This window comes from Mustela erminea, chromosome 1, assembly GCF_009829155.1.
Source record: "Mustela erminea isolate mMusErm1 chromosome 1, mMusErm1.Pri, whole genome shotgun sequence".
Taxonomy (NCBI): Eukaryota; Metazoa; Chordata; class Mammalia; order Carnivora; family Mustelidae; genus Mustela; species Mustela erminea.
This window is the reverse complement of record NC_045614.1, coordinates 34946705-34972713: the sequence shown is the minus strand read 5'-3', so window position 1 is coordinate 34972713 and position 26009 is coordinate 34946705. Positions and strand designations below refer to the sequence as shown.

Below are 26009 nucleotides of genomic sequence, written 5' to 3'. Positions count from 1 at the left end.
TCCGTATTTGAAGGGATCCAGGCCTCTCTTCCCAGAATTTAGTTTTTAAAGGACACCTAAACACAATTTTTTAAAAAAAGCAAGCAAAAAACAAACAACAACAACAACAACAACAAAAATATAAAATTAAGTGGAGCTTTAAGGCAGTTTCACCAGCATATCTCATTAACCAATATATATATATGTATATGTGTGTGTATCATTCATTTTCATTTGTTCATTTATACAACAGCTAAAAATGGCAATTTCCCCCACCCCCACCGTCATTCCCTGTTTTGCTCCTTTGTACATGTTGCAATTCACAGGGCTCTGGAGAGGCAAGAAGTCAGGATAGATTCACTGAGTCCAGGCAGGGAGAGAAATAAATCCAGAATGCAGAGCCTGGCCAACTTTGAGTAATATGTACCTTGTATTGACCAACTCTTTGCCCCAGTCATGGATTGACTTACTCAATTCCCAGCCCCAGAGCTCATTTGTTGGCTCACCAGATCTCTCAAGTCCTTTTTAATAGCTCAATGAACAGACCCAGTGAGTTTCAAGAGTGTTACCAACTAGTCAGAAGTGGTGTGAGAACCATTAGAGCCAAAACCCAGAAGGACTTCACCTTTGCCAAACTAAGCATTGCTCTGAAGAAATTCTGTGGTTAGTAATATTCCCTATGATAACTTCACAGAATAAGAATTGATAGAATGAGCTAGAGTTGCCTTAAAAAAGAAAGCTATTATTAGATTTATTATTTAAATTTATAAACCGGTAATACAAAAGAAAGTGATATTAAAAGGGATTCAGAAGATAACACTACTCTCACCTGTGAGTCTCTCCTCTCCATTTCTTAACCTTCAGATAAGCACTGTTATTGGTTTCTTGCATATATCTCCAAAGTATCTTCATCCCTATATAAGCAAACATATATATGCCCCCAATTTCCCCTTTTTTGATTACAAGATAGCATAATAGTTGTCTACACTTTGCTTTTTTCACTTCATAATACATCTTGGTGTTCCTTTGATATCAATACATAGAGAATTCCCTTATTCTTTTTTTTAGGAGCATAATTTTCTATTATATGGATCAAAAATGATTAACTGGTCCTCACAGAGGAGATTTTTAAATGTTTGCAATATTTTTGCTATTTTAAATGTCATTGTAAATATAGTATCAATTTTTGTGTTTTGATTTAGTTTGTGATGCTTTCATCTCTAAAAAAAAGTTTTTATGTAATCACAGGTACTTTTTCTTTTATGATATCTGATCATCCAAGATCATAAAGGAATTTTTTCACAGATTTCTCTAGTGCTTTGATGATTTCATGGTTTACATTTATACTTTTGATCCATTTAAAATGTGTCCTCTAGATTGGCATGCGGTATAAATAAAACTTTCTTTCTAGGTTGCTATCCAGCTGTCTTAATACAACTAGATTTTTTGACTGATTTATTAACTGATCCACATTTTTTCCCCACTAAATTATGTTGAATTCTTTATCATTTGGCATGTGTTTGGGTCTGTGTCTGTATCTCTTACCCTATATCATTTGTTCCTCTGGCTAATCTTGGACTGATATCATAGTGTTCAAATTATTGAAGCTTAGGGTTTGATTTACTATCTGATATAGTTAGTTTCACCTCTATTTTTTCTTTTTTAGAGTTTTTGACTTGGGCATGTTCTTTTTGTTTATTTTGCCATGTGACTTTTATATTCAGTTTGTCAAGCAAAAAGAAAAAAATTAAAGGCTGTTGGTATTTTATTGGTATTATAACATCCAATTTTAAGTTAGCATAGGAAGAATCAATATCTTTATGATATCGAGTCTTCTTGATGTAGAACATAATACTTCTTTCCATCAGTCCAAATCTTTTTTCATATTCTTTGATAGCATTTGAAATATTTCTTTATGTAAGTCTTGCATATTTTTTTGTTCTCTATTCCCTTTTATGTTTGTCATCGCTGCTGCAAATCAGATCTGTCACATCTTCTGAATTTTTTAATCTATAGATTTTTCAAATCATGATACATTTGATTATTTTCATGAATAAAAGGGAAAAGAGATAGCCTGCGAGTCATTCACATTTGTGGTGAAAGCAAGTACTGACAATGATGTTTGAGCATGAACATCTGTAAAATCTGAGGTTTTACTTCATGGAAAATATTAAAGCCTTAATGGGAAGTCCTTATTTAGGAGTTGTTAAAAAGTACTATTTCTGCATTCGGCTTCAACAATTCTCAGACCTTTCCCAGAACCCAAACCATACCACTAACATTACACTTTCTGCAGATAAATTTATCTAACAGCTGCAAAATTGGCTTTTCTCAGAATCACTTGCAGCATTTAAGAAAATTTTTTTTTAATTTTAAGATTTATTTTTATTTAATATCTTCAAGGTACCAGTTATATTCTTAGTAAATGTGAACTCTTGAGGTATAATTTAACGTACCCTGCTTCCTGGCTCCAACCTGTTTATTTCATCCTTCATGCCCCAAATTTGATTAGGCACTATCATGTTCAGATCTCTATGCCCTCAAGCTTCTACTCAAAATTCTACTCAAAACTTAAGTCTAGCTAGAAACCCAAGGTCCCACTTCTAATAGTTTTAATTATATTGTTCTTCCATAATGGTTCTTCTTCTAACATTTAGTTTTAGAAAATGTTTTTATTTAAATATTTTTATTTTAATTTACATACAGCACTGTACAAGTTTAAGGAGTATCACATGTTCATTTGATACACTTACCTATTGCAAAATCATCACTCCTCAAGTGTTAATTAAGACCATCCATCACCTTACATAACTACTATTTCTTTTTTGTGGTGAGAACATTTAAGATCTATTCTCTTAGCCCCTTTCAAGTATATAATGTGATACAGTTATATATAATCATGGCACTATACATCAGATCCTCAAAATGGATTCATCTTCTAAATGAAAGTTTTCGTCTCTTGGCCAGCGTCTCCCCATTTCCTTTGCCCTCACCTCATATACTGGTTAACTGTCACTCTAGTCTTTATTTCTCTGAGTTCAGCTTTTTCAGATTTCACATATAAGTGATGTTACACACTATTTGTCTTTCTCTGAATTACTTGACTTAGCATAGTGCTCTTATGGTCCATCCATGTTGTCAAAATGGCAGGATTTCCTTCTTTCTCGTGGCTTTCCTTCTTTCTCTCCATTATAATACATACCACATCTCCTTCATCCATTCATTCACTGATGGACCCTTAGGTTGTTCCCATGTCTTGGCTCTTGCAAATAATGCTGCAGTGAACATGGGAGTGCAGATATCTGTTCAAGATCCTGATTTCATTTCCTTTGAATATATGTACAGAAGTGGGATTGCTGGACCACATGATAGTTCTATTTTTAATTTTTTAAAGAATCTCCATACATACATGTTTTTCATAGTGACTGCAGCAATTTTCATTCTCCAAACCATGCACAGGGGTTCCTTTCTCTTGTCATTATTGCCAACACATGTTATCTCTTGTCTTTTGATGACAGCCCTCCAGTAGGTGTGAGGTGATATCTCCTTGTGATTTTGATCTCCCATATCAGTTCTTTTTTTTTTTTTGAGATTCTGCATCTTTTAATGAAAGATAAAACAACAATATAAACATAACAAATTTACAGAGAAGGGATCAACTTTAATACATTTGGATTAAAAGGTGTTTCTTATTTAAGTATGGTATAAAAATAAATGCAAGAAACATTAACCGAGAAAGTACAGACAACAGACAAAGACAGGAGCTTGTTTCTGACTGTGAACACATTGGTGAAATGAAACTTTCCTTGCTAATTTATTGTTTAATAAATGTGAAGCCATATGTATACTTATTGATATATATATATATTTTTTTACAATTCTTCCAGTGTTTGAGTGAATTTTCAGTGAACCGTGTGTCTAGCAGAAGCTTTAAGAGAAAGAGAAAGGGGGAAAAAAGGTTTACTTCACTTGAACTTGTTAAAAAGGAAAAGACACAGATCCAGCGTAGTACAAGGAGAAAGTAAGCAGACAACATTTTGAAATGGAGGCATCGAGATGGTAGAGTCACTTGAAATGGCAACGCCTTAATGTACACAAAGAGAGAACAATTCAGGTCCTTTACTCATGCAACATCTTGGTCTAATGTCCTCTGCTCCAGGTAATAACAAAGAGCTACAAAGTATATGCAGTGACTCCAGTCTCTTCCATGCTACAAGGTGATCCTTTTAGTAAGACTGAATGAGGCTTGTTAACCTCTTTGATGTGAGAGATTTCCCCTTTTTCTTTTCCTGTAGAAGCTCTTGGTAGGCACTGGATCTTATAAAACGTGGATACGAATCACTTTTCTACAGTTTGTAACTATGCTCCTGAGCGTCCTCGAACGTGTACCACCCGGGCTCCTTCACATTCTGTGTGGTTTTGTCATAGCTCTTAGAATCCAAGTTAATGGCGCTGGGGGCTCTGAAAGCCAGAAATTCTTGCCATATTTCCTGCACTCGGGAAGGGACTTCTCGAATAGCCCAGTCCTCCATGGCTAGCCAGAATCTTAAATTTTCTGAACTGAATTCCGACTCTAGAAATTTAAGGAACTGTTCTCTCCCAATGGGGTCTTTCAATGCTTCATCCATGCCAAAACCCCATCGCTTTACCCTCTGCTGGCTTGGTTCTTTGCTTGCTTTGAGTTCCCAGAAAGTAGTATCATCAGATAGCCATGGGTTCGAAGTGTCAGGTGGCACAAGAAATGGGTCATATTCTAAGTATTGTTCCGTGTAACTTAACAGACTATCATCAACTTTTGACATTTTTAACCGATGTCTATCTAACTGTATTTGCCAGTATTTAATCTGTTGCTGTAGCTCATCTTCTGTTGGAGGTTTAGTTTCTGGTGTGGGGGTGTGGGTAGGGCTGTGACTTCTGATGTCATTTTGTAAACCATAGACAGACTTGTGTGTTTTGTGTGGGTTTCTCATTCTGGATGACTTCTTGATGTCCACTTCGGTGGTATTTACACATCCAGTCTTAAACTGGTCGCAGGCTCGGTGAGCTGGGAGTGCGGCTGGAGACCAGGGAGGTAAGAATGATTGAGCACTTTTCTCTGAGGGCACACTACAGAGTGGGGCCCCGGGCTCTCGGCACCTCCAGGCCAGAGACTGGGCGGCCGCCATTTTCATTCCCTTCGTCCGGAACTCTACAGAAAGTGCTCAGGGAACAAAAGCTCCCAAAAGCGAACCTGAGCGGGTTACTCAGCCCAGCCCCTGGCAAGGGCCTCCCATATCAGTTCTAATTAGAACTGATTACCCCAGCCCTCCTCTGAATGTCCATGACACTTTTTATCTCTAGGTGTCTGTGGTAGCATAATGATCCCCAAAGATATCTAAACCCTAATCAGTGGAACATACAAGTATGTTATGTTACATGGCAAAGAGACTATTAGAAGTAATTAAGGTTAGAAACCTTAAGATAGAGAAAACCCTATGTTACCCAGGTAAACTCAATCTAATCCCATGAGCCCTTAAAAGCAGAGAACTTTCTCCCACTAGAGTCAAAGAAATGTGGCAGAAAGAGAAGAGAGAGACAGGAAGTATGAGAAGGACTCTAGCCACCTTTACTGCTTAAAGATGGAACCAGACGTGTGAAAAGCGTGGGAAGGAAATGAGTTTTGCAAACAACCAATGAGCTTGTAAGAAGACCCTGCATCCCAGCTGACACCTTGATTCTGACTAGATTTTAATTTCGCCTCAGATTCATAAAGTACACAAAAACCCAATCTAAAGGGTACCGGGGGACATTCAGATTGTTATGGGGAATTTGGCTTAAGTGAAAAAATTACTAGAAATCCCAGAGAGAAGTGGAGATAAAGCAGGTGCTCAGAGTCTTTGTAGAAACTAACAAGTGAGACAAATGAAGGGTCTATTGACAGACAAGAAGGAGAAAATACAGTGGGTTAATGGTCTTCATGTCACTAGACATAGAAACCATTAAATAAGCATGTATTATCTCCTCCAAAGACCTGATGAGATGTGTGTATGTGTGTATGCATGTGTGTGTTTATCACTGTGTGGGTATTCTGGGGGCAGTTCTCTCCTAAGTCAATTCGGACATCTGTGGTGCAGGAAGGTAAAGGGAATTGACAGTTCAGTGCTAGATTGTAGAAGAGAAGAGCAATAATGAATGCAAGCAAAATCAATTCACCCTTTTTTCCCATTTATAAGACACTGAGACTGTAATCAATCACTATTTTTAGAGAAAGTAATGATTACATGAACAGGAATCAGCAGAAAGCTCATGGTTTACAGAATTGTTCATCACAGAGGTTATTGTAACCAGAGCAACATATTGTCCTCATTATAGATCATAAGAAAAATTGCTCATTTCCATTGACTTTCTTTTTGCTGTGATGCAATATTACTTATATTCTGCAAGATGACACAAGTGGTATCTTAGCTTTTTTGGAAAGAGCTTTTCATTGATTAAAAAATGCAAAGCTTTCTCTGGATGATTCTAAATTGTGCTGTATTTCCTTTGGCAAATTTTTGTTGCTATAAATCTGGCCTTTAGATATTTTGGGGAACATCAGCATCATGTGAGAAATCACTGTATCTCTCTATATGGTCCATGAACCCCTGAAATTAGAAGCAGTATTTGGGAGGATAAGTGCATATTTCTAAAAAGAGAGGTCATAATTGTCCAGATGTTCAAAAGGCACTGGACTAAAAAAAATTTTAAAAAGAAGAAGAAAAGAGAAGAAAAAGAAAATTAAGAAAGCCTGTTCTGAAACTTTGGATGATTCCTTTTTGCACTGGACATAAGAGATTTTTCTCTTTTTCTTTTTGAAACTGAACAGTGGTTCATTGTGATCTTCTGTTGAGCTCCAGGAGAGCTCCAGATTCATGTGAGTGGGTGCCTGGCTTGACTCTGTGGCAGGAGAGACTCCCATAAAATAAATATACAGATTTTAAAGATTATATTGCGACATAATACGGCAAGGACCATATGGCATATGGTCATTTGGCAAGGACCAAAGAATTAAGGCATCTTTCCTGTTGGCTTTTAAACTTCTAGCAAACTTTCCACAATGGTGCTCTTTCAACTTTTGTATGACTGGTGGATGTAATTCATAGTAAGCACTATTTTCCAATCCCATGAGTGAGAGTTACCATAAACAAATATCTAATTACAGCCATGATAATAGAGTGTCTCTTGGAATGACAAAAAAAAAAAAACAACAAATCCATGTGATTAAGTCCCTCACTGGTACCCCATGACCCCCAGCACAAATCCCAAACTCCTTTAGTTAATTTTGTCACCTAACCCTAATGTAAGTGTACAGGTTTATTTGTAACAGCATTAGCCTAGGCACTACTGATGAGGAGAGTGTTCTTTGTGGTAGGGACTGTCCTGTGCACTCAAGTCTGGGTAGTAGCATCTACTCACCTCTACTCACTAGATGCCAGCAAGCCTCTATACACTCTCAGTGATGGTAACCAGAAGTATCTCCAGACATTGACAAATGTCCCTGGGGCCAAACTCATCTCTGGCTGAGAATCACCAATTTTTAATCTTTTACACCCTCAAGCTTGACTCACACCATAAGTGACTTTTCTTTCGGTTCTCTCAGTTTCAAAAGTGCACTGTTTTTCTCCTCTGTACTTTCTATGTATTTCTATGTATGTATGTATTTCTATGTACATATGTATTTCTATGTATGTATTTTCTCTGCGCTTTATGTGTGCAGTCTCTTTCTCCTTCTGTATGCCCGGCAGACTCCATCCTCTTAGAAGTCTTTGTGAGGGAGATACAGCTTCCACCAGCATTTCTCCTGAAATAGTTAAAATTTGCTTATCTCTCAAGCCTATTAAATTGTATTTTGTAAGATGTTAAGGATTGTTACTGAGTTTATTGAGTGTGTCCTATTACTTGGTGCATATTCGGTATATAATAGTTGAATAAGCTAATATCTGAGCTTAAACAAACATTAGTCAACACTACTGTAGTGTTACTTTAAAAAAAAAGTACAGTCTCTTGTATAGTTATTACACATTAAGATTTCAAAAAATAACCTTGGAGAAAATCTGGTACAACATGTGTCAAACACAAATCACTGTTTCAACTTAATTCTTTCCATGCTTTTGACCTTTATAAATCTTCTTAGCTTAATTCATTTTATATTTAAAACCTATATTTTATCACAGTTTGGCAGATTTTTGTTTGCTGTCTATTAGCACGGTAAAGGTCACATCATTAGATGAAGCCTGGTGGCAGAAAAAACACAGTAATTTGCCAATGGGAAACACATGAAAAGTGACTTCATTTTTTATGTTGTCCTACAACTTTTACCTTGGGGTTGATTTGAAATATTACTATTCAAAATTGAAAACTATGTCTGAAATGAATTCTGGAAAGTACACAAAAGAGAAAAATCACTTAGAAGTTCAACCCTAAAACCACGGTTATTTTGCACAATTAAAGAGTGAAGTTCAGCCCTAAAACCATGGTTATTTTACACAATTAAAGAGTGGCAAGATGCTTAAAATATCTTGTCTGGCAAGGGATTTAGGAAGCTGCTAAGTAAAAGCTATTTAAGTAGGTACAGATACCCTGAGCCTTGTTTTTCACTTTGTTTCTTATTGATAAAGTTTTTCCTACTGATTCTAACTAAAACTAAAGTAAATTCTAACCATACTAATATGGCAGACAGATAATGATTTGATGTGTACCAAACTGGATACAAACTGTGGCCCATTTCTGAGAGTGTTGTACGGTACACAGGGCAAGGTTGACAGTAATTATCTAGGCCCTGTTTCTCACTTCAAGGACTTCTCTATAACACAAAGCAAGGTAACCTGTCAAAATGATTTACTGGGGGTCCACTTTCTGCAAGCACTAGAGGAGATAAGACATATCTTAAGCACAGCAGTGACTTGGAGGAACTACCAGTCTGGGGAGGGATAAAAGGCATGTACACAGAGGATGATAATGAGGGTAGGGGAGAAAGTCCCATGCGTTAAAGATAAACAGAATGCTGTATGAATTTCAAGACAAGACAGACAACTTCACTCTGTGTGTGTGTGTGTCTGTGTATGTTTGTAATGGGGTTGTTTCAGAATCCAGGATGTTCTAGATTGATTAAATAATATGTCTAAAGCAGCATTTATATTAGACCTTTGAGTAGGTGAACAGAGGATGTATTTGGAGGTAGAGACTAGAATATTTTGTGCCTTACATGTCACTGTGAAGAATGTATCCTCTCCTTGGTTGTCAGGAGCCACATTTCAACAATTTGTCTCTAGCCCACTAGCACTGAGTAAAATGCTTGTCATTCAGTAATTGGTGGTGTTGGTGACGGTGATGGTAGAGTGGGTGTAGGAAGGAAGGGAAGGAGATATTCACTAACAGGGAGCCACTAGAGATGTTTACCTCAAAATACTGTAACTTTAGCTGTATTGAATGAACCATCTGACCGAGGGCATAGAATAGACTGTGAAGATAGGGGTATATGGATGGACACCACTGAAACTACCTAGATGAGAGAAGGTGAGGGCCTGACTCTGGGTGACCATGGATAAAAAAGAAGAGATTGAGGAGAGAGATATTTCATATGAATGATTTAATGATTTCAGGAACTGATAATGTGGCTGAATTAGGTGTAAGCAAGAAAAACTTGATGTTGCTCTAAGGTTTCATGACTGGACAAACACAGCAATTAGACAAACCCTTAGTAGAAATGAAGAAACAAAGAGGTCAGTGTTGAAAGATTGAACTGACACCTGCTTGCAGATGAATATTGTGGAAATATCTGGCTTTTGAGCTCAGGAGAGGGGCCAGTGCTAAGGTTACACCTTTGGGAGTCTCTTGCAGGCAGGAGAAGATAGAGAAGTGCAGTAGATAGGAGAGTATTATTGAGGAGGGAAAAGGAGACACCACTGACACAGGACATTTGGTTACACTTAGGTTTAGAATATCAACGTGATAAAGAGGGAACAAACCAAGATTGTGCTCTGTGGGAAAATTCAAGGTAGGAGATTTAGAAGAAAAGGTAGGGGAACCATAAGTCCTCACTCCTTAAGTATGTGCTGCACATAGTGACTTATTCCACAGAGGAGAGTATGAAAAGGGGAAAAAGGAGGAACTTTACAGTGGAGAGCCCTGGCAAGCCCTGCCTCAGCCAAGTGATCGTTGACCTTAACAGCCATAAATCATGTGGAGAGCATGTACCCTTACCTGACATGCTGAAAACGGCACTTCACCTCTGTGTTATTCTTCCCCAAAACTCATAATCCCAGTCTAATCATGAGGAAATCATCATACAAACTCAAACTGAGGAACATTCTACAAAATATCTGACCAGTACTCCTCAAAATTGTGAGTCATCAAAAAACAAACAAACAACAACAACAACAAAACCCAAGTGTGAGAAGCCATTGCAGATAAGAGTAGCCTGAGGAGAAATGACAAGTAAATGTTTTTTATGATAGTCTGGATGGGATCCTAGAACAGAAAAAAAAAATAAATGGTAGACAAGAACTAAGGAAATCTACATATCATATAAAATGTAGTTAACAATAATACATTAATAATTCACAAGTTGTAACAAATATACCACACAAATGTTAACAATAGGGGAACTGGCTAAGGGTATTTACGGGAACCCACTGTACTACTTTCTCCATTTCCTGTCATTGTAAAACAGTTGTAAAAATAAAGTCTTTTCTTAAAGGGGTAGCGATTGTACATTGAGCAATCCATTTTATCAAATGCCGCAGAGACACTGAGAAGGAAGTCAAAGGATGAGCCTCTAGTTAAAATTCCAGAAAGAGATTCTGGTATGTGGCAGGCAGGGACTTACTTCAGTTTATAGAGAACGAAGTGGTGATAAGGCACAGGAGCAATAAGGAGGAGGATGGTGAAGGACTGTCCTAGAAAATCCAGGAGCTGACTCCAGAGAAGCTCGAGAGCATTTCCAGGGGGAGGGGGAGGAACCAAGCAAAGGAGGAAGACTGAAAGCACAGACAAAAGACAGAGTAATAGTATATATTAGCTTCCTCTGTTGTAACAAGTTACTATAAACTTGGTAGCTGAAAAAACACAAATTTATTCTCTTCCATTTCTGGAGGTTGGAAGTCTGTAATCTGTTTCAGTGGGCTAAAATCAAGGTCTCATTCCTGGCCTATATTCCTTAAGGAGGCTCCAGGTAAGAATCTCCTTCCTTGACATTTAAAGTTTCTAAAGGCCACCTGCATTCCTTCACTTGTGGCCCCTTCCTCCATCCAACCACAAAGTTAGCAGCGTAGTATTTTTTTTGCCTCTGATCTCTGTTTCTATCTTCTCTTTTCATTCTGTGTCTCCTTTGTCTTTTTCATGATAGTGCTATTATGTAGCACCCATCTGTGTAATCTAGGATAATCCCTCCATCTCAAGATTCTCCAATCAGTCACATCTGCAAAGCCCATTTACCATGAAAGAAGATACTTTCACAGGCTCTGGGGATTAAGGTATAGACATCTTTGCGACACCATTACTGAATCTACCACAGGATCCCTGCTGAGTCTTGGAGGAGGTCTAGGAGATGAGATAAGAAGATGGAAGGGTCTATTTTAACCAAGAGAAGCCGAGTACGGTAAAGGTGGTGACTGCTACATTTGGAAAAATGAAAGATGTGAGAAATCAGAAGGTTCTATTCATTTTATTTCTTTATTTTTATTTTTTTGAGAGAGAGTGTGTGTGCATGTGGAACAGGCAAAGGGGGAGTGAGAGACAGAGAGAGACAATCCTAAGCAGGCTCCACACCCAGCATGGAGCCTGACATTGGGCTCAATCTCATGACCCTGAGATCATGATCTGAGCCAAAATCAAGAGTTGGAGACTTAACCAACTGAACCACCCCCAGGCACTCTGAGAAACTAGAAGCCATAAAAATTCACAGTGTACATGTTAAGGTCTCCAAAGTTGGAGACTCCAGAAATCTTCATGGAGTCTCTTTGAGTCTTTGGCTGATTACTAGTGTATGTATGTATAGGGTAAAACCCAAAGGAATGGATAAATAATTACTGGGAAGTGTTTGATGAACAGTTTCTAGACCCCTTACAAAGCTGAGAATTATTTGAATTACCTTCTGCCATGGTGGACAAAATCACTGAATACTCACAGCAGTCAGTAAAAACACAACAGCTACATGTAAGAAATGAGACTGAAGTAAAACCCCAATAAAAACTGTATCATACAACCTTCCAAGTGGATAAAATTAAAACTCATGATCATACCAAATGCTGGTGAGCACACAGAGAAACTGGATCTCTCAAACACTGTTAGGATCCTATAGAAAGGCCTAGATAGCCAGGAACTGAGGGAGGTGTTTTTTTTTTTTTTTTTTTTTTTTTTAAATTTTACTTATTTATTTGACAGACAGAGATCACAAGTAAGCAGAGAGGCAGGCAGAGAGAGAGAGAGAGGAGGAAGCAGGCTCCCTGCGGAGCAGACAGCCAGATGTGGGACTCGATCCCAGGGTCCTGAGATCATGAGCTGAGCCGAAGGCAGAGGCTTTAACCCACTGAGCCACCCAGGCGCCCCCTCAGGGAGGCTTCAAAGCAATAGCTAGTAGGGAACTGAGGTCCTCAATCTACCAAACTATGAGAAATTGAATCCCAGCTATGACCACATGATCCTCCTCCAATTGAGCCTTCAGAAGAGACCACAGCCCTAAACAACATTGTAGCTTGTGAGGGAGCTTGAAACAGAGGCACTCAGCTAAGCCATGCCAGATTTCTGACCCAGAGAAATTGGGAGATAATAAATGTTTATTATTTCAAGCTTCTGGGTAATTTGTTAGCAAGAGATAATTTCTATCACTTCTCTAGCATATTCAAATATTTTGCACTTATCACACAGTATTTTGATTACACTGTTATTCCCCTCTCTAGATTATTGATTCCCTTGGGCAGGATCGCTGTGTGTCAGTGCCTAAGACATGGCTGGCACATCATTCAAAAGATGCTGATCATAGAACTAACATGAAATGAACTGTATTTAAAATGACCATAGTGGGAGTGCCTGGGTGGCTCAATCAGTTAAGCACCCACCTTCAGTTCAGGTCATGATCCTATGTCCTGGGACGGAGTCCCATATCAGGCTCCCTGCTCAGTGGGGAGTCTGCTTCCTCCCTCTGCCTCTGTCCCACCCCACCCACTCTCATGCATACAGTCTCTCTCTCTCTCTATTTATTTATTTAATAACATCTTTTTAAAAATTAAATAAATAAATAAAAATTTATTGGCCCTGGTGTCATAGGAGAGAGGCAGTATGGTATAAGGTGGAGATACTCTCTTGGTTCAAATTTTCCCACTTTGCTCACCAAATGTGTAATTTTTTTTGCTCATTTTTTAATTGATGTATAGTTGACACAAAATGTTAGTTTCACGTATACAACATAGTGATTTGATGAGTCTATATGTTATGCTATGCTCACCAAAAGTGTAGCTACCTTCTGTCACCCTACAACATTAGTATACCATTGACTATATTCCCAATTGTGTGATCTTCAGTAAGAATCTTAATCTTCCTATGGGTCTGTACCCTTATCTGTAATGAGAATATTACTAGTACCTACCCCTTAGTATTGCTGTAAAGCTTAGCTGAATTAATGTCGTAAGGTCTTAGAAAAGTCCCTGACATATATAGTGTTCAATAAATATTTCACGTTATTTCTTATACATTCCTGAGTGAAAGAAATCAGGATGTATAATTTGTAAATGACATCAAATTAATATGGATTGCAAAGAATAGCTGTAACATGTTTTAAAAGTCTAATTTCTTTCCATGAATATTTTTAAAACTGTCAACTGTTTAACTAGGTACTGTGGTAGTGGTTGGGAGTAGAGATATGAGTGGGTCACATTCACTGCCCACAAAGACATCTTCATCATTGTCCTCAAAGAGGTCACAGAAATGGTCCCCTAAACCAAAAAGTGGTAAAATGGAGCATTCCAAGGGTGCTCTCTGGGACCATAAAGTGATGGTCCTTAATTCAGACTGGAGATGGGAAGCCTGTTTAGTTTTTCAACGCTAGCAGTTAATATAGGAATAAAAATGTAACCACAAAATACTTATTACCTTCTCTACTTAGATGTGTGCATAAGAATATATGCATTAGGAAGTTAAGAGCACTTTTTTTTTTTAACAAAAGATAAATGTTCTCTCACAATGAGCTCCTGAAAAGATTCGTCTAAATTTTGCAGCCTTCTAGATGTGGGAGTCATTGCATAAAGTTAAAGAATGATGAAATTTGAGGGGGGGGGTTGAATAATAGAGATAGAAAACTTTTAAGTGAGGTAAAATTCTACATCACATTTATTTAAGAAAACAGATTGGTGGAGAAAGACAACTATCATATGATCTCCCTGATATGGGGAAGTGGAGATGCAACGGGGTGGGGGGGGTAGGAGAAGAATAAATGAAACAAGATGGAATCGGGAGGGAGACAAACCAGAAGAGACTCTTAATGTCACAAAACAAACTGAGGGTTGCTGGGGGAGGGGTGTAGGGAGAGGGTAGTGGGGTTATGGACATTTGAGAGGATATTTGATATGGTGAGTGCTGTGAAGTGTGTAAACCTGGCGATTCACAGACCTGTACCCCTGGGGCTAATAATACCTTATATGTTTATTAAAAAATTTAAAAATTTAATAAAAAAAGAAAACCTTGGTATATCAAGAGAGTAGTATAAAATAGTATTCAATTTGAAGAAAAATATTGATAGTGTGAAATTGAAGAAAAAGGAACATAAGAAAATTGTTATAAAATCTATTTACTTGAGTAGTAGAGAAATATGATTTTATAAAACACATAAATTGGTACACATTTATAAAAATATATATTGGAGTTTTATTTAATATGTTTTTTATAAAAATAAACTGGCAATAAAAAAAAGTGAATTAGGGCCAATAATTCACCATTAAACAAATACGCATAATTAATAGCTACACAGAGTGCTTCATATATGCCAGGAACTTTCTAAATGTTTTGCCTATATTAACTTATTTTTTACAGTTTTTATTTAAATTCCAGTTAGCTAATACCCAAAGTAATATTAGTTTCAGGTGTACAATTTAGTGATTGAACACTTACATAAAATATCTGATGCTCATCACAAGTGCACCCTGTAATCCCCAGCACCTATTTCACCCATCCCCCCACTCACCTCCCTCCACCACTTTGTTCTCTATAGTTAAGAATCTGTTTCTTGGTTTCCCTCTTTTTCCCTCGTATGATTATTTGTTTTGCTTCTTAAATTCCACATCATATGGTATTTGTCTTTCTCTGCCTTACTTTATTTGGCATAATAGACTCTAGCTCCGTCCATTTCATTGCAAATGACATGATCTCATTCTTTTTTATGACTGAGTAATAGTCCATTTTGTGTGTGTGTGTGTGTGTGTGTGTGTGTGTGTGCGCACGCATGTGTGTACCACATCTTCTTTCTTTATCCATTCCTCACTCAAAGGACACTTGGGCTGCTTCCACATCTTGGCTACGATAGATAATGGTGCTATGAGCATCAGGGTGAATGTATCCCTTTGAATCTGTATTTTTATATTCTTTGGATAAATACCTAGTAGTGCAATTGCTGGATTATCGTATAGTTCCATTTTTAACTTTTTGAGGAAACTCCATATGTTTTCCAGAGTGGCTGCAGCAGTTGGCATTTCCAGCAACAGTGTAAGAGGGTCCCCCTTTCTCCACATTCTTGCCAACACTTGCTGCTTCTTGTATTGCTGATTTTAGCCGTTCTAACAGGTGTGAGGTGATATCTCATTCTAGTTTTGATTTGTATTTCCCTGCCGATGGGTAATGATGAATATCTTTTAATAAGTCTGAATGCCATCTTTACGTCTTCTTTGGGAAAATGTTTATTCACGTCTTCTGCCCATTTCTTAATTAGATTATTTGTTTTTTGGTTGTTGAGTTTTAAAAGTTCTGTATATATTTTGGATACTAACCCTTTATCAGGTATGTGATTTGCAAATATTTTTTCCCATTCCCTGGTTGCCTTTTAGTTTTGTTGATTGTTTCTTTCACTGTGCAGAAACTTTTTATTTTGATGTAGTCCCAATAGTTTATTTTTTATTTTGTTTCTCTTGTCTCAGGAGACATATCTAGAAAAATGTCACTATTGCCAGTGTCAGAGAAGGTACTGCTTATGTTCTCTTCCAGAATTTTTATGGCCTCAGGTCTCACATTTAGGCCTTCAATCCATTTTTATTTGTGTGTGTGTGTGTGTGGTGTAAGGAAGTAGCCCATTTCATTCTTTTGCATGTTGCTGTCCAGTTTTCCTGGCATCATTTATTGAAGAGATAGTCTTTTTTTCCCATTAGATATTCTTTCCTGATCTATTGAAGATTAAATGACCATCTGTGTGTCTATTTTTGTGCCGGTACCACACTGTCTTGATCACTACAGCTTGGTAATATAACTTGGAAGTCTGGAATTGTGATGCTTTCAAGTTTATGCCTTTTTTCAAGGTTGTTTTGGCTATTCAGGTCTTTGTGGTTCCATACGAATTTGAAGATTGTTCTAGCTCTATAAAAAATGCTGCTGGTTTTTTTTTTTTTTTTAAATAAGGATTGCATTAAATGTATAGATATCTTGGGTTCCTGAGTGGCTCAAGTCAGCTGGGCATCTAACTTCAACTCAGGTTGTGATTTCAGGATCCTGGGATCGGGCCACACATCAGGCTCCCCATCAGTGGGGGAGGCTGCTTCTCCCTCTCTCTCTCTCCCAAATAAGTAAAATCTTGTGTACATTGCTTTGTGTAATACAAACATTTTAACTGTATTTCTTATGCCAACCCATGAGCATGGAATGTTTTTCCATTTCTTTGTGTTATATTCAGTTTCTTCCATCAGCTCTTTTATAGTTTTCAGAATATAATCTTTAACTTCTTTGGCTAATTCCTAGATATCTTATGGTTTTTGGTGCAGTTGTAAATGGGATCAATTCTTTGATTTCTCCTTCTTCTGCTTCATTATTGGTATGCAGAAATGCAACAGATTCCTCTACACTGATTTTGTCTCCTATAACTTTGCTGAATTTGTGTGTCAGTTCTAGCAACTTTTTGGCGGAATCTTTAGGGTTTTCTATGGAGAGTATCAAGTCATCTGCAAATAGTGAAAATTAGACTCCTCCTTGCTGATTTGGATGCCTTTTATTTATTTTTACTATCTGGCTACTGTGGCTAGGATTCCAATATTATGTTAATAACAGGAGTGAGAGTGGACATCCCTGTCTTGTTCTAGACCATAGAGGAAAAGCTCTCAGTTTTTCCACACTGAGGATGATGTTAGCTGTGGATTTTTCATATATGGTCTTTTCTTTATTATGTTGAGGTATGTTCCCTCTAACTCTACTTTGCTGAGGGTTTTTATCATGGAGGGATGTTGTATTTTTTCACATATTTTTCCTGTCTATTGAGAGGATCATATATGGTTCTTATTCTTTCTTTTATTAATGTGGTTCATCACATGGACTGATTTGCAAATATTAAACCATCCTTGCACCCCAGGAGCAAATCCCAATTGATTATGGTGAATGATTCTTTTAATGTACTATTAGAATTGGTTTGCTAATTTTTACATCCATATTCATCAGGGATATTGGTCTGTAGTTCTCTTTTTTAGTGGAGTCTTTTTCTGGCTTTGGTATCAGGGTAATGCTGGCCTCATAAAATGAATTTGGAAGTTTTCCTTCATTTTCTATTTTTTTGGAATAGTTTGAGGAGAATAGGTACTAAGTTGTGTTTAACTGTTTGGTAAAATTCACCTGTGAAGCATCTGGCCCTGGACTTGTGTTTGTTGAGAGATTTTTCATTACTGATTCAATTTCTTTGTTGGCTCTCAGTCTGTTCAAGTTTTCTATTTCTTCCTGTTTCATTTTTGGTAGTCTTTATGTTTCTAGGAATTTATCCATTTCTTCCAGGTTACTTAATTTGTTGGCATATAATTTTTCATAATATTCTCTTATAGTTGTTTGCATTTCTGTGGTGTTGGTTGTTTTTTCTCCTCTCTCGTTTGTGATTTTATTTATTTTGGTCTTTTATCTTTTCTTTTTGGTAAGTCTGGTGAGGGGTTTATTAGTTTTATTAAGTTTTTCAATGAACCAGCTCTTGGTTTCATTGATCCGTTCTATTGTTTTTTTGTTTTGCTTTGTTTTTATATCATTTATTTCTGTTCTAACCTTCATCTTTTCCCTTCTTCTGTTGGCTTTAGACTTTGTTGTTCTTTTTCTAACTCCTTTAGGGGTAAGGTTAAGTTGTTTATTTGAGACTCTTTGGGAATATCGTGTTTTCATGTTAATTTGTTTCCATGTATTTTTAAAAAATATTTTATTTATTCAAGGTGGGGGTGAGGGAGGTGGACAGAGAAGAGAGTGAACAGGGGACAAGCAGACTCCCCACTAAACTTGGAGCCCAATGTGGGGCTCAGTCCCACAGCTCAGAGGTCGTGATTGGAGCTGAAATCAAGTTGGATTCTCTGCCAACTGAAGTACCCAGATGCCCCGTAGTTTTTTTTTATTTCTTTTAGTTCCTGGCTGACCCATTCATTATTTAGTAACATGTTTCACCTCCATGTATTTTTGGTCTTTCCAAATTTTTTCTTGTGGTCAGTTTCAAATTTCATAGCATTGTGGTCAGAAAATATGCATAGTATGACTCAGTCTTTTTGTACTATTGAGACCTAATTTGTGACCTACTGTGGGATCTATTCTGGAGAATGTCCCATCATATATTAACTTATTTGTCCCCTAACAAGTCTGTGAGGTAGGTATATTATTATCCCCATATTAAAAATAAGAAAAATGAAACTCTGAAAACTCAAGAAGTTTACCAAAGATCATGCAAGCCAGTGACTGGTAGAGCTAAGGTTCAAATCCAGGAAGTTTTAGTGTTAGCTTTGTTTAGTTTGCATAGAAAATAATACATTCTCTTTGTTTAAAATAAACAAAAATAACTTAGACATAAAACTACTAAGAAGTATATAAGATGAAATAATAGGAACACTTCTCTTTCTCAGTCTTGGAAAGTAAAGATGTTGAGGGTTACATATATAGAAACATTCAGACTTAAACATGTGTGTACAGGAGGCACTTTTACAAAAATTGAATACATTTATACAATGTATATAGTTTTTCTCTTAATATCTAAAATACATGTTTCTATGTCTTTAAAATATCTTTCTATGTACTACTACCAATAATACACCAATTAATATTCTTATTCATATAAATATCTTTATGTGTGTTGAATTTCTCTGGAACAAATTCCTAGCAGTAAGATTTCTTGGATCAATTATATGTTTGGGGAAATATTAGCAGATCATGATAAATTGTTTTCCAAAAGGGATATTATTTTATTAATTACCACCTTGAATGTAACATTAAAATCAAGTCATCATTTAAAAACATTATTTTGAAGAAGTCTTATGTTTGCGTGTTCCACTGTTTTGATTCCTATATTAATAATCTACAACCCCTGCACCTCTCACTGAACTGTGTAATTAGATCTACCCTTTTCATTCTGATACTTTTGAATTTCGAGGTTGGCAAACCAATCATTCACAGATAATTAATCTTGTCTGTGTTTTGCCCATAAACTGTATTGTTGCTGCCTTTTCTAATTTTACAGTGCTAGGACAGAGATAAATAACAGCATCTCTTCTTCTGACTTCAGTAGGAATACCTGTACAGTTACTCCAACACAAATGTTTTCATGTGAGTTTCTACTAAGGTATTCTATACCAACCAAAGCAAATTTATTTCTATTTCTAGCTTATTGAGTATTTTTATTCACTATAGGTATTGAATTTTACATATATCGGTGTGAGAGTATAGCTTTTCTCTGTGTGATTTTCAAATCTTTCCCCAGACCCCTGGCAGCGGTCTTTTCTACTTTATGTTTCATCTCCTCTCTGCAATGATTTGACTAGTTTCCATTTCTTTAAGTTCTCCCAGCATACTTTTCTTTTTTTTTTTTTTCCTTCTTATCATCTCTTTGAACTCTTTTTTCTATATAGTATGTTTTCTTCAACTGATAGGAAAATATAGATTAGTATGTGTCTGAAATTTTCTTTTGTTTCCTGGAGTAATTCTTCTGTCATGTTCTCATTATCTCCAAGTTGTTTGTTATGTTTTCTTGTTTTCTTCTCTTTCCTCCTTCTCTTTTTCTTCCCCCTCCCCTCCCCCCTTCTCCCTCTTCTTCTTCTTTCCCCTTCTCCTCCTCCTCCTCCCCTTCTCTTTCTCCTGCTCCTTCTACTTCCTCTTCCTCTTCCTTCTCCCCCTCCTCCACTACTACAACTTCTCCTCCCCCTCCCCCTTCTTCTCCTCCTCCCCCTCCTCCTCTTCCTCCTTCTTCCTCTTCTCTCCCTCTCTCTGCCTTTATAGTATCAATGTATTGATCCCAAGATTGTTCCTTTCTTCATGTTACTTTTCTTTGAACATGGACAGTTTATTTATGTCTTCTATCAAGAGCAGAATAGGGATGGTTTGGGGAAGCTGTTGTCTGCAAGTAGCTTTAATTTGGATATCTTGTTTTTAAATACTTTCTCATCAGATCAGTTGTGTCTTCTGCCATCGTGGCAGCACCATTCCCCACTTTATAGCATTCTTCAAATTGGGGTCAACAGAAGGTTAGGATGGCTTCCTGTGTCACATATCCTCCAATGAGTCAGTCTTCCCTTTTCTTTCTTTCTTTCTTTCTTTCTTTCTGCAACTGACTTGGTTGGCACATGCAAAGTTGATCACTGCTTCTCTTTCCTCCCACTTACCCTCTTGTGTTTTTAGGCATTTGGTTCAGAGTAAGTATAGACGGCAAAGCCATGCATTTCCTCCTCCATCCCTTCCTCCCATTCTGCTCCGCAGTGAGGTCCTCATAGCTAGGTTTTTGGCCTATCCATAAGAAAATCACCATTTATTTAGAGGATCTTTCAGGCTATTTTCACTTTATTTAGGAAAAATATAAAGATATATCCAGCTAATTTTAGCATGAGGTATTACTTTGATTCCACATTTCCACATTTACTTGGAAACCACTTGAAGCTTGCCCTTTAAATCCGAGACAAAGGCTGGATATCAATGGTATATCACGTCTATTCAGTCATACAACTTCTGAGTGTCCTGGGCTCTGCACGTCCACAGTCAGCAATTTTAGATACTCTATTTTCTCTTTGAATGTGTTGAATCCCTTCCTTTAAGTGTCAGCTCTGTTAGATTGGATCCTGTTTATAACCCCTACCAGCAAGCTCCTCAAATCTGAGGGTCAGCAGACCATTTTGGTAGGAAGCTGGATTAGAATGACAGATAGCAGTTCTTTGTTAGGTGGATTAACTTTTTTCTATGTATTTTTCTGTGCAGCTATGTCCTGAAGTTAACACACTAATAATCCCTCCTTTGGCCTCACCTTTTCTGGGAAGATGAGACCCAGGAAAACATGTTCTCCAGTGCATGGTGACAGCTCATTCCTCTGCCCCTGACACTACTTCTGATTCATGCTGGGGTAACGGGGACCTGGTATCTTTCCCCCAGCTACTAGCTCCCTGGTAGCCTTTCCTGATGTTTTAAATTTCCAGAATAAAGTTAAAACCTGACCTGTGTTAGAATGAAACAAAAACTGATGATTTACAAAGGACTAGGAATTAAACAAGCATCAGGCTTTTTCTCCATGACGCTAAATGCTAGATGATAATAGAGAAAAACCTATAAAGGTCTAAGAGTAAAGGATTGTGAATTTTTCAATCAGGGCTTGAGGTAAAATAAAAACACAAAACATAAAAACCTTTTCCGATATACACAGACTCAAAAAGTATACCACCCATGAACATACATAATATAATACCACTCATACATGCCGTAAACACACAAGAACCAAGAAAATGAGATAGGGAACATAAGACATGGGACTTATGACTTACCAATGATGGGACTGAATGGTTTCCATATAGTGGGGGAAATTATTTTCGATCTAGAATTTTGTCCTCAAAATTTATCCATCACACATCAAGTAAAATGAAGACATCTGCTGATAAGGGTTTATTTATTTTTTTTAAAGATTTTTATTTATTTATTTGGCAGAGGGAGGGAGTGAGGGAGAGAGAGCACAAGCAGGGGGTGTGAGAGAGGGACAAGGGGACTCTCCATGGAGCAGGGAGTCTGATGTGGGGCTTGATCCCAGGACCCTGGGATCATGACCTGAGCCAAAGGCAGAGGCTTAATGGACTATGCCACTCAGGTGTCCCTGATAAACAAGGATTTAGTAAAAGTGAAGGCGCCTGCCAAGGGAAAATGCAGGGGTGTAAGAGGACAATCAGGCAGTCATTTAAAAAATGGAGCCAAATGTTCTTTCTTAGAAACTACTAGAGAATGGATTTATATAAAACTAAGTAGAGGTCAAGAAAGAAGAAAAAGAAAATCCAACACAGCAGAGTAGGAAAAGTGTTATAAAATGACAATGTGAAGTGGGCTCTGGGGGCCGATGTGTGGAGAACACTATGGTAGTGGGTTGAAGGCTCCAGGGAAAAGGGGGGTGGGAGTGGGGGAAAAGTGATCTGAATGGCATTTAGGAAAAAAAATAAGAACGTGTATTTGAATTGGAGTAATAATTTTCCTTTTGCCATTCAAGAGTGTTTTCCCGGCCCCTAGTGGTTAACTGTCTCCTATGTGTGGTTGGGATTTTTTAGAGAAAGACGGCAGAGACAAAAAATAAAGCAATACTCAGCCCATGGCATGCAAAATAGGATTATGAGGCAAGAAAATAATCTTGTAAACCCAGCTTCTCCTTTGAGGCAGAGTCCCGCATTCCTGTACCATCCGCGCGCACATTTCCAAGTACCAGGCTTTTTCACTGGCATACGGAGGTTTCTGTAAGACAGGACTCTAGGGACAGAGAGAGAAAGCTGTGAGGCATGCACGGAAGGACAAGAGCTGATGGTCAGGATGATTGTGTCCTTGCTTCCCTCGCACAGAGAAGGGGGGACGAGACAGATGCGGTAGCAACAGCAAGGGCAGAGCTCCTGACTCATCCTAATTTAGAACTCTGGACAAGACCACCCCCTGGGCTCCCCCCACACTCCCCCCACGCCCCCTGGGCTCCTCCCACTGTTTTGGTAGAACAGCTCGGTCAGGCGGGGATAACACAGGACGTCTTTATCTGAGACATTGAGGTCTCCTGTAAAGGAATTATTACGCTTACTGGATCTCACTTCACTGTAAATGAAAGTGGACATATTATTAATTTCTTCCCACTCTCCAGTGAGTGGGGACCCAGAAAGATGGCCTCGGTGGGTATATCCAAAATAATGACAGTATTATTCCCCATTTATCTCAGTTACAATATTTCTTAAAAGATTTTATTTATTATTTATTGGAGAGAGAGAGTGAGCAAGAGAGAGCACAAGCTGGGGGTCAGGGCAAAGGGAGAAAGAGGCTCCCTGATGACCGGGAGCCCAATGCCGGACTTGATCTCAGGACCCTAGGATCATAACCTGAGTTGAAGGCAGACACTGAACCCGCTGAGCCACCCAGGCACCCTCTGAGTTACGATATTACAGTTTTGCAGTTTGCTTTATGATGCTTCATGATGCTCAAAGGTCCTTTAGTTTCCAAGATGGGCTCCCACATGTGATTAAAAACGTAGTAGTTCCCTTCTCCTTTCCCATCTCTGTTTTTTATTTTTTCTTCCCCCTCCTTCACCACATACAAGGGGCTAAAATAGATGGGCTCGGTGCGACTGTCCATAGTTTGAACAAAAAGGACATCTAAATTCTCCAAAGAGATTTGGTAAGCATTTGGGGAAAGCATATGAAAACTCGACACCAATAAATATTCCACACCCAGCTCTCTTTTCAGTCAGGAGGCAGTATTTCCAGCCGGGCGCTCATGCTCCAAAACAAAAAAGACAATACTCCTCCTAAAATCTGGTAAAACAGAGTTCAAGTGTAGCACAACAAGCAATGATCTCATTATGTATATTGCACATGTGTAAGGAAAAGCACCAGATATTTCCATCTGTCCATCTTTATCCGCAGAAAATTGATTTCACAACTTTTCCGGATGTTTAAATGCCAAGCCCCATATAAAAATCTTTGCCAATCACCCCTAAGCCTGAAAAATGTATCTTTCCAAACACTAGGGAAATGTGGAGTGGGAAATTCCCAGAGAGGAGAAATAAACCCGTGGTGGGGAGAAGAGGGACAGCCACCTGCGTTCAGCACACAGCTGAGGGGACCCCCAGTAGCGGGCTCCTGGCTCTGTGCTCAGTGTACACTCAAGATTAAACACACAGGGCCCGGGCCCCGGGACCGGAGCTGCAGACGCAGGCGGGGACCGAGGAGGACTGGAGTGCCAGGGGAAGGCACAGGGGTGTAAGGGGACAATCAGGCAGTCATTAAAAAAACGGAGCCAAATTCCTCCGAGCCATGCTGGTTAGGGGATGAGGTGTCCAGATTCATTACATCGTCTGGCTCTTCCATATGAATAAACAAGTTTTCAGAGTCTGCCTTTATAACTTAACACCTAGCCAAGAGCTCAGGAACAAGAGTTTTGTTTTTTGTTTTTGTTTTTGTTTTTGTTTTTTTTTAACCAGGGTTTCCTTTCAGGAGTGTCTTGTCACTCTGAACACCCGGCTCTCACTCCACCACACGGCCCCTTTCCTTCCTGGGTTTCTTGGGACCTCTGTTCTTGGCTGCTTAGAATGCCTCTGTTCCCTTTCCCGTGCCTCACGCGGGGCCTCCGAGGCTTGGGTTGTCCCCCCCGCGCACCCCTCTCTCAGCCCAGGCTGCGTCCAGGAGCCCGAGCTGATCAGGGTTTGGACAGCTGCCAAACCCACATCTTCGCTTGACCTCTCACCTTCATTCTGTTTCCTGCCTCCACGCCCATCCTGGCTGCTTGTCTGCACAGCGATCTATACATAGTTATCCCACGGTCACTTGCACCGCGGCTCATCCAAAAGTGAGCTCACCCTCCTCACATCCCACGCCCGCTTCCTTTCCAACTGTCTGCAGTCTTAACACCTCCAGCATTCTGTTCGTGAATGTAACCATGCGGGCCATCTTCCTGGGTCCCCATTCCCCGGAGACTGGGAAGAACTTGCTGTGTCCGCCCTCCAGGACAGCAACCTTGGATCCCAGAAATGTAACAATTCCCTTTCAGTGTGTTTGTTTCTTCAACAGTAAAAACAGAGGTGGTGACAGACGGCTGCCGTACCCGGAGTGGGATCCAAAAAGATAACATATAAAAGCATTTTTGAAAAATAGAAAGTGTTGTACAAGAATAAGATGTTAGCTGGTGGCTCATAAACATTAAAATATTTTCCACATGGGAGGCTATTGTCATATACAAGTATGATAAATAGGATACACGGGCTTAAAATATAGAGAATGTCATGCTGAACAGCAAATCAAACTTGTACAGCTCAGTACCCAATAAAATGTAGGTAGTTTTTTAATTTTGAAACAGTGAAATGTGGGTTTAAGAGAAAATCATCTCTCTTAGAGACCTTCGAGAGAGACATACACAGATAGATGTATATATCTTGCTGTAGATCACATTTATGTATGACCATAAAAGTATATAACCACATGCCGAATTGCCTTCCTCTTTTCCTGCCCCCCGGCTAAATAGTGTGGCTTTGTAAGCTGTGGACAACATAGTTGTCCCAGGACTAAAGCCCCAGGCACTTGCTGGACAACCTGGTGTTGGGATCCAGAAACAATGAATGAAAGCCATGAATCCGTGCAGGCTTGGGGGCCGGGTGTAGGTGATGGGCGCCGTCTCCCTAACCTCACTGCTCTGACACTACTCCGTCCGTGCAAGGACTCACGTCCTCCCCACCTTCACGTTATGGCATACTCTGATTAGCTCATCCATTCTGCATCCAGTGACCCCTGCCATCACCACACCCACTGCATACTTCAGAAAATACAGGATCTTCGAGCACTTATCACAAACCAGATGTTCTGGTCAGGAGTAAGAACCAGATTTGGCTCTCCCAA

The 26009-nt window shown here is 38.7% G+C and overlaps 1 protein-coding gene across 1 annotated transcript; it reads right to left on the bottom strand.

Annotated features, from left to right (window-relative positions):
• Positions 1-3897: 3897 nt before the first annotated feature.
• Positions 3898-25058, bottom strand: LOC116588915 (regulator of G-protein signaling 7-like). Its single transcript, XM_032340669.1, is given in 4 exon segments — positions 3898-5035; positions 5647-5747; positions 10826-10976; positions 24977-25058. Coding segments are annotated over 4 exon segments (1164 nt in total). The 3' UTR covers positions 3898-4205.
• Between the last annotated feature and the right edge of the window lie 951 nt (positions 25059-26009).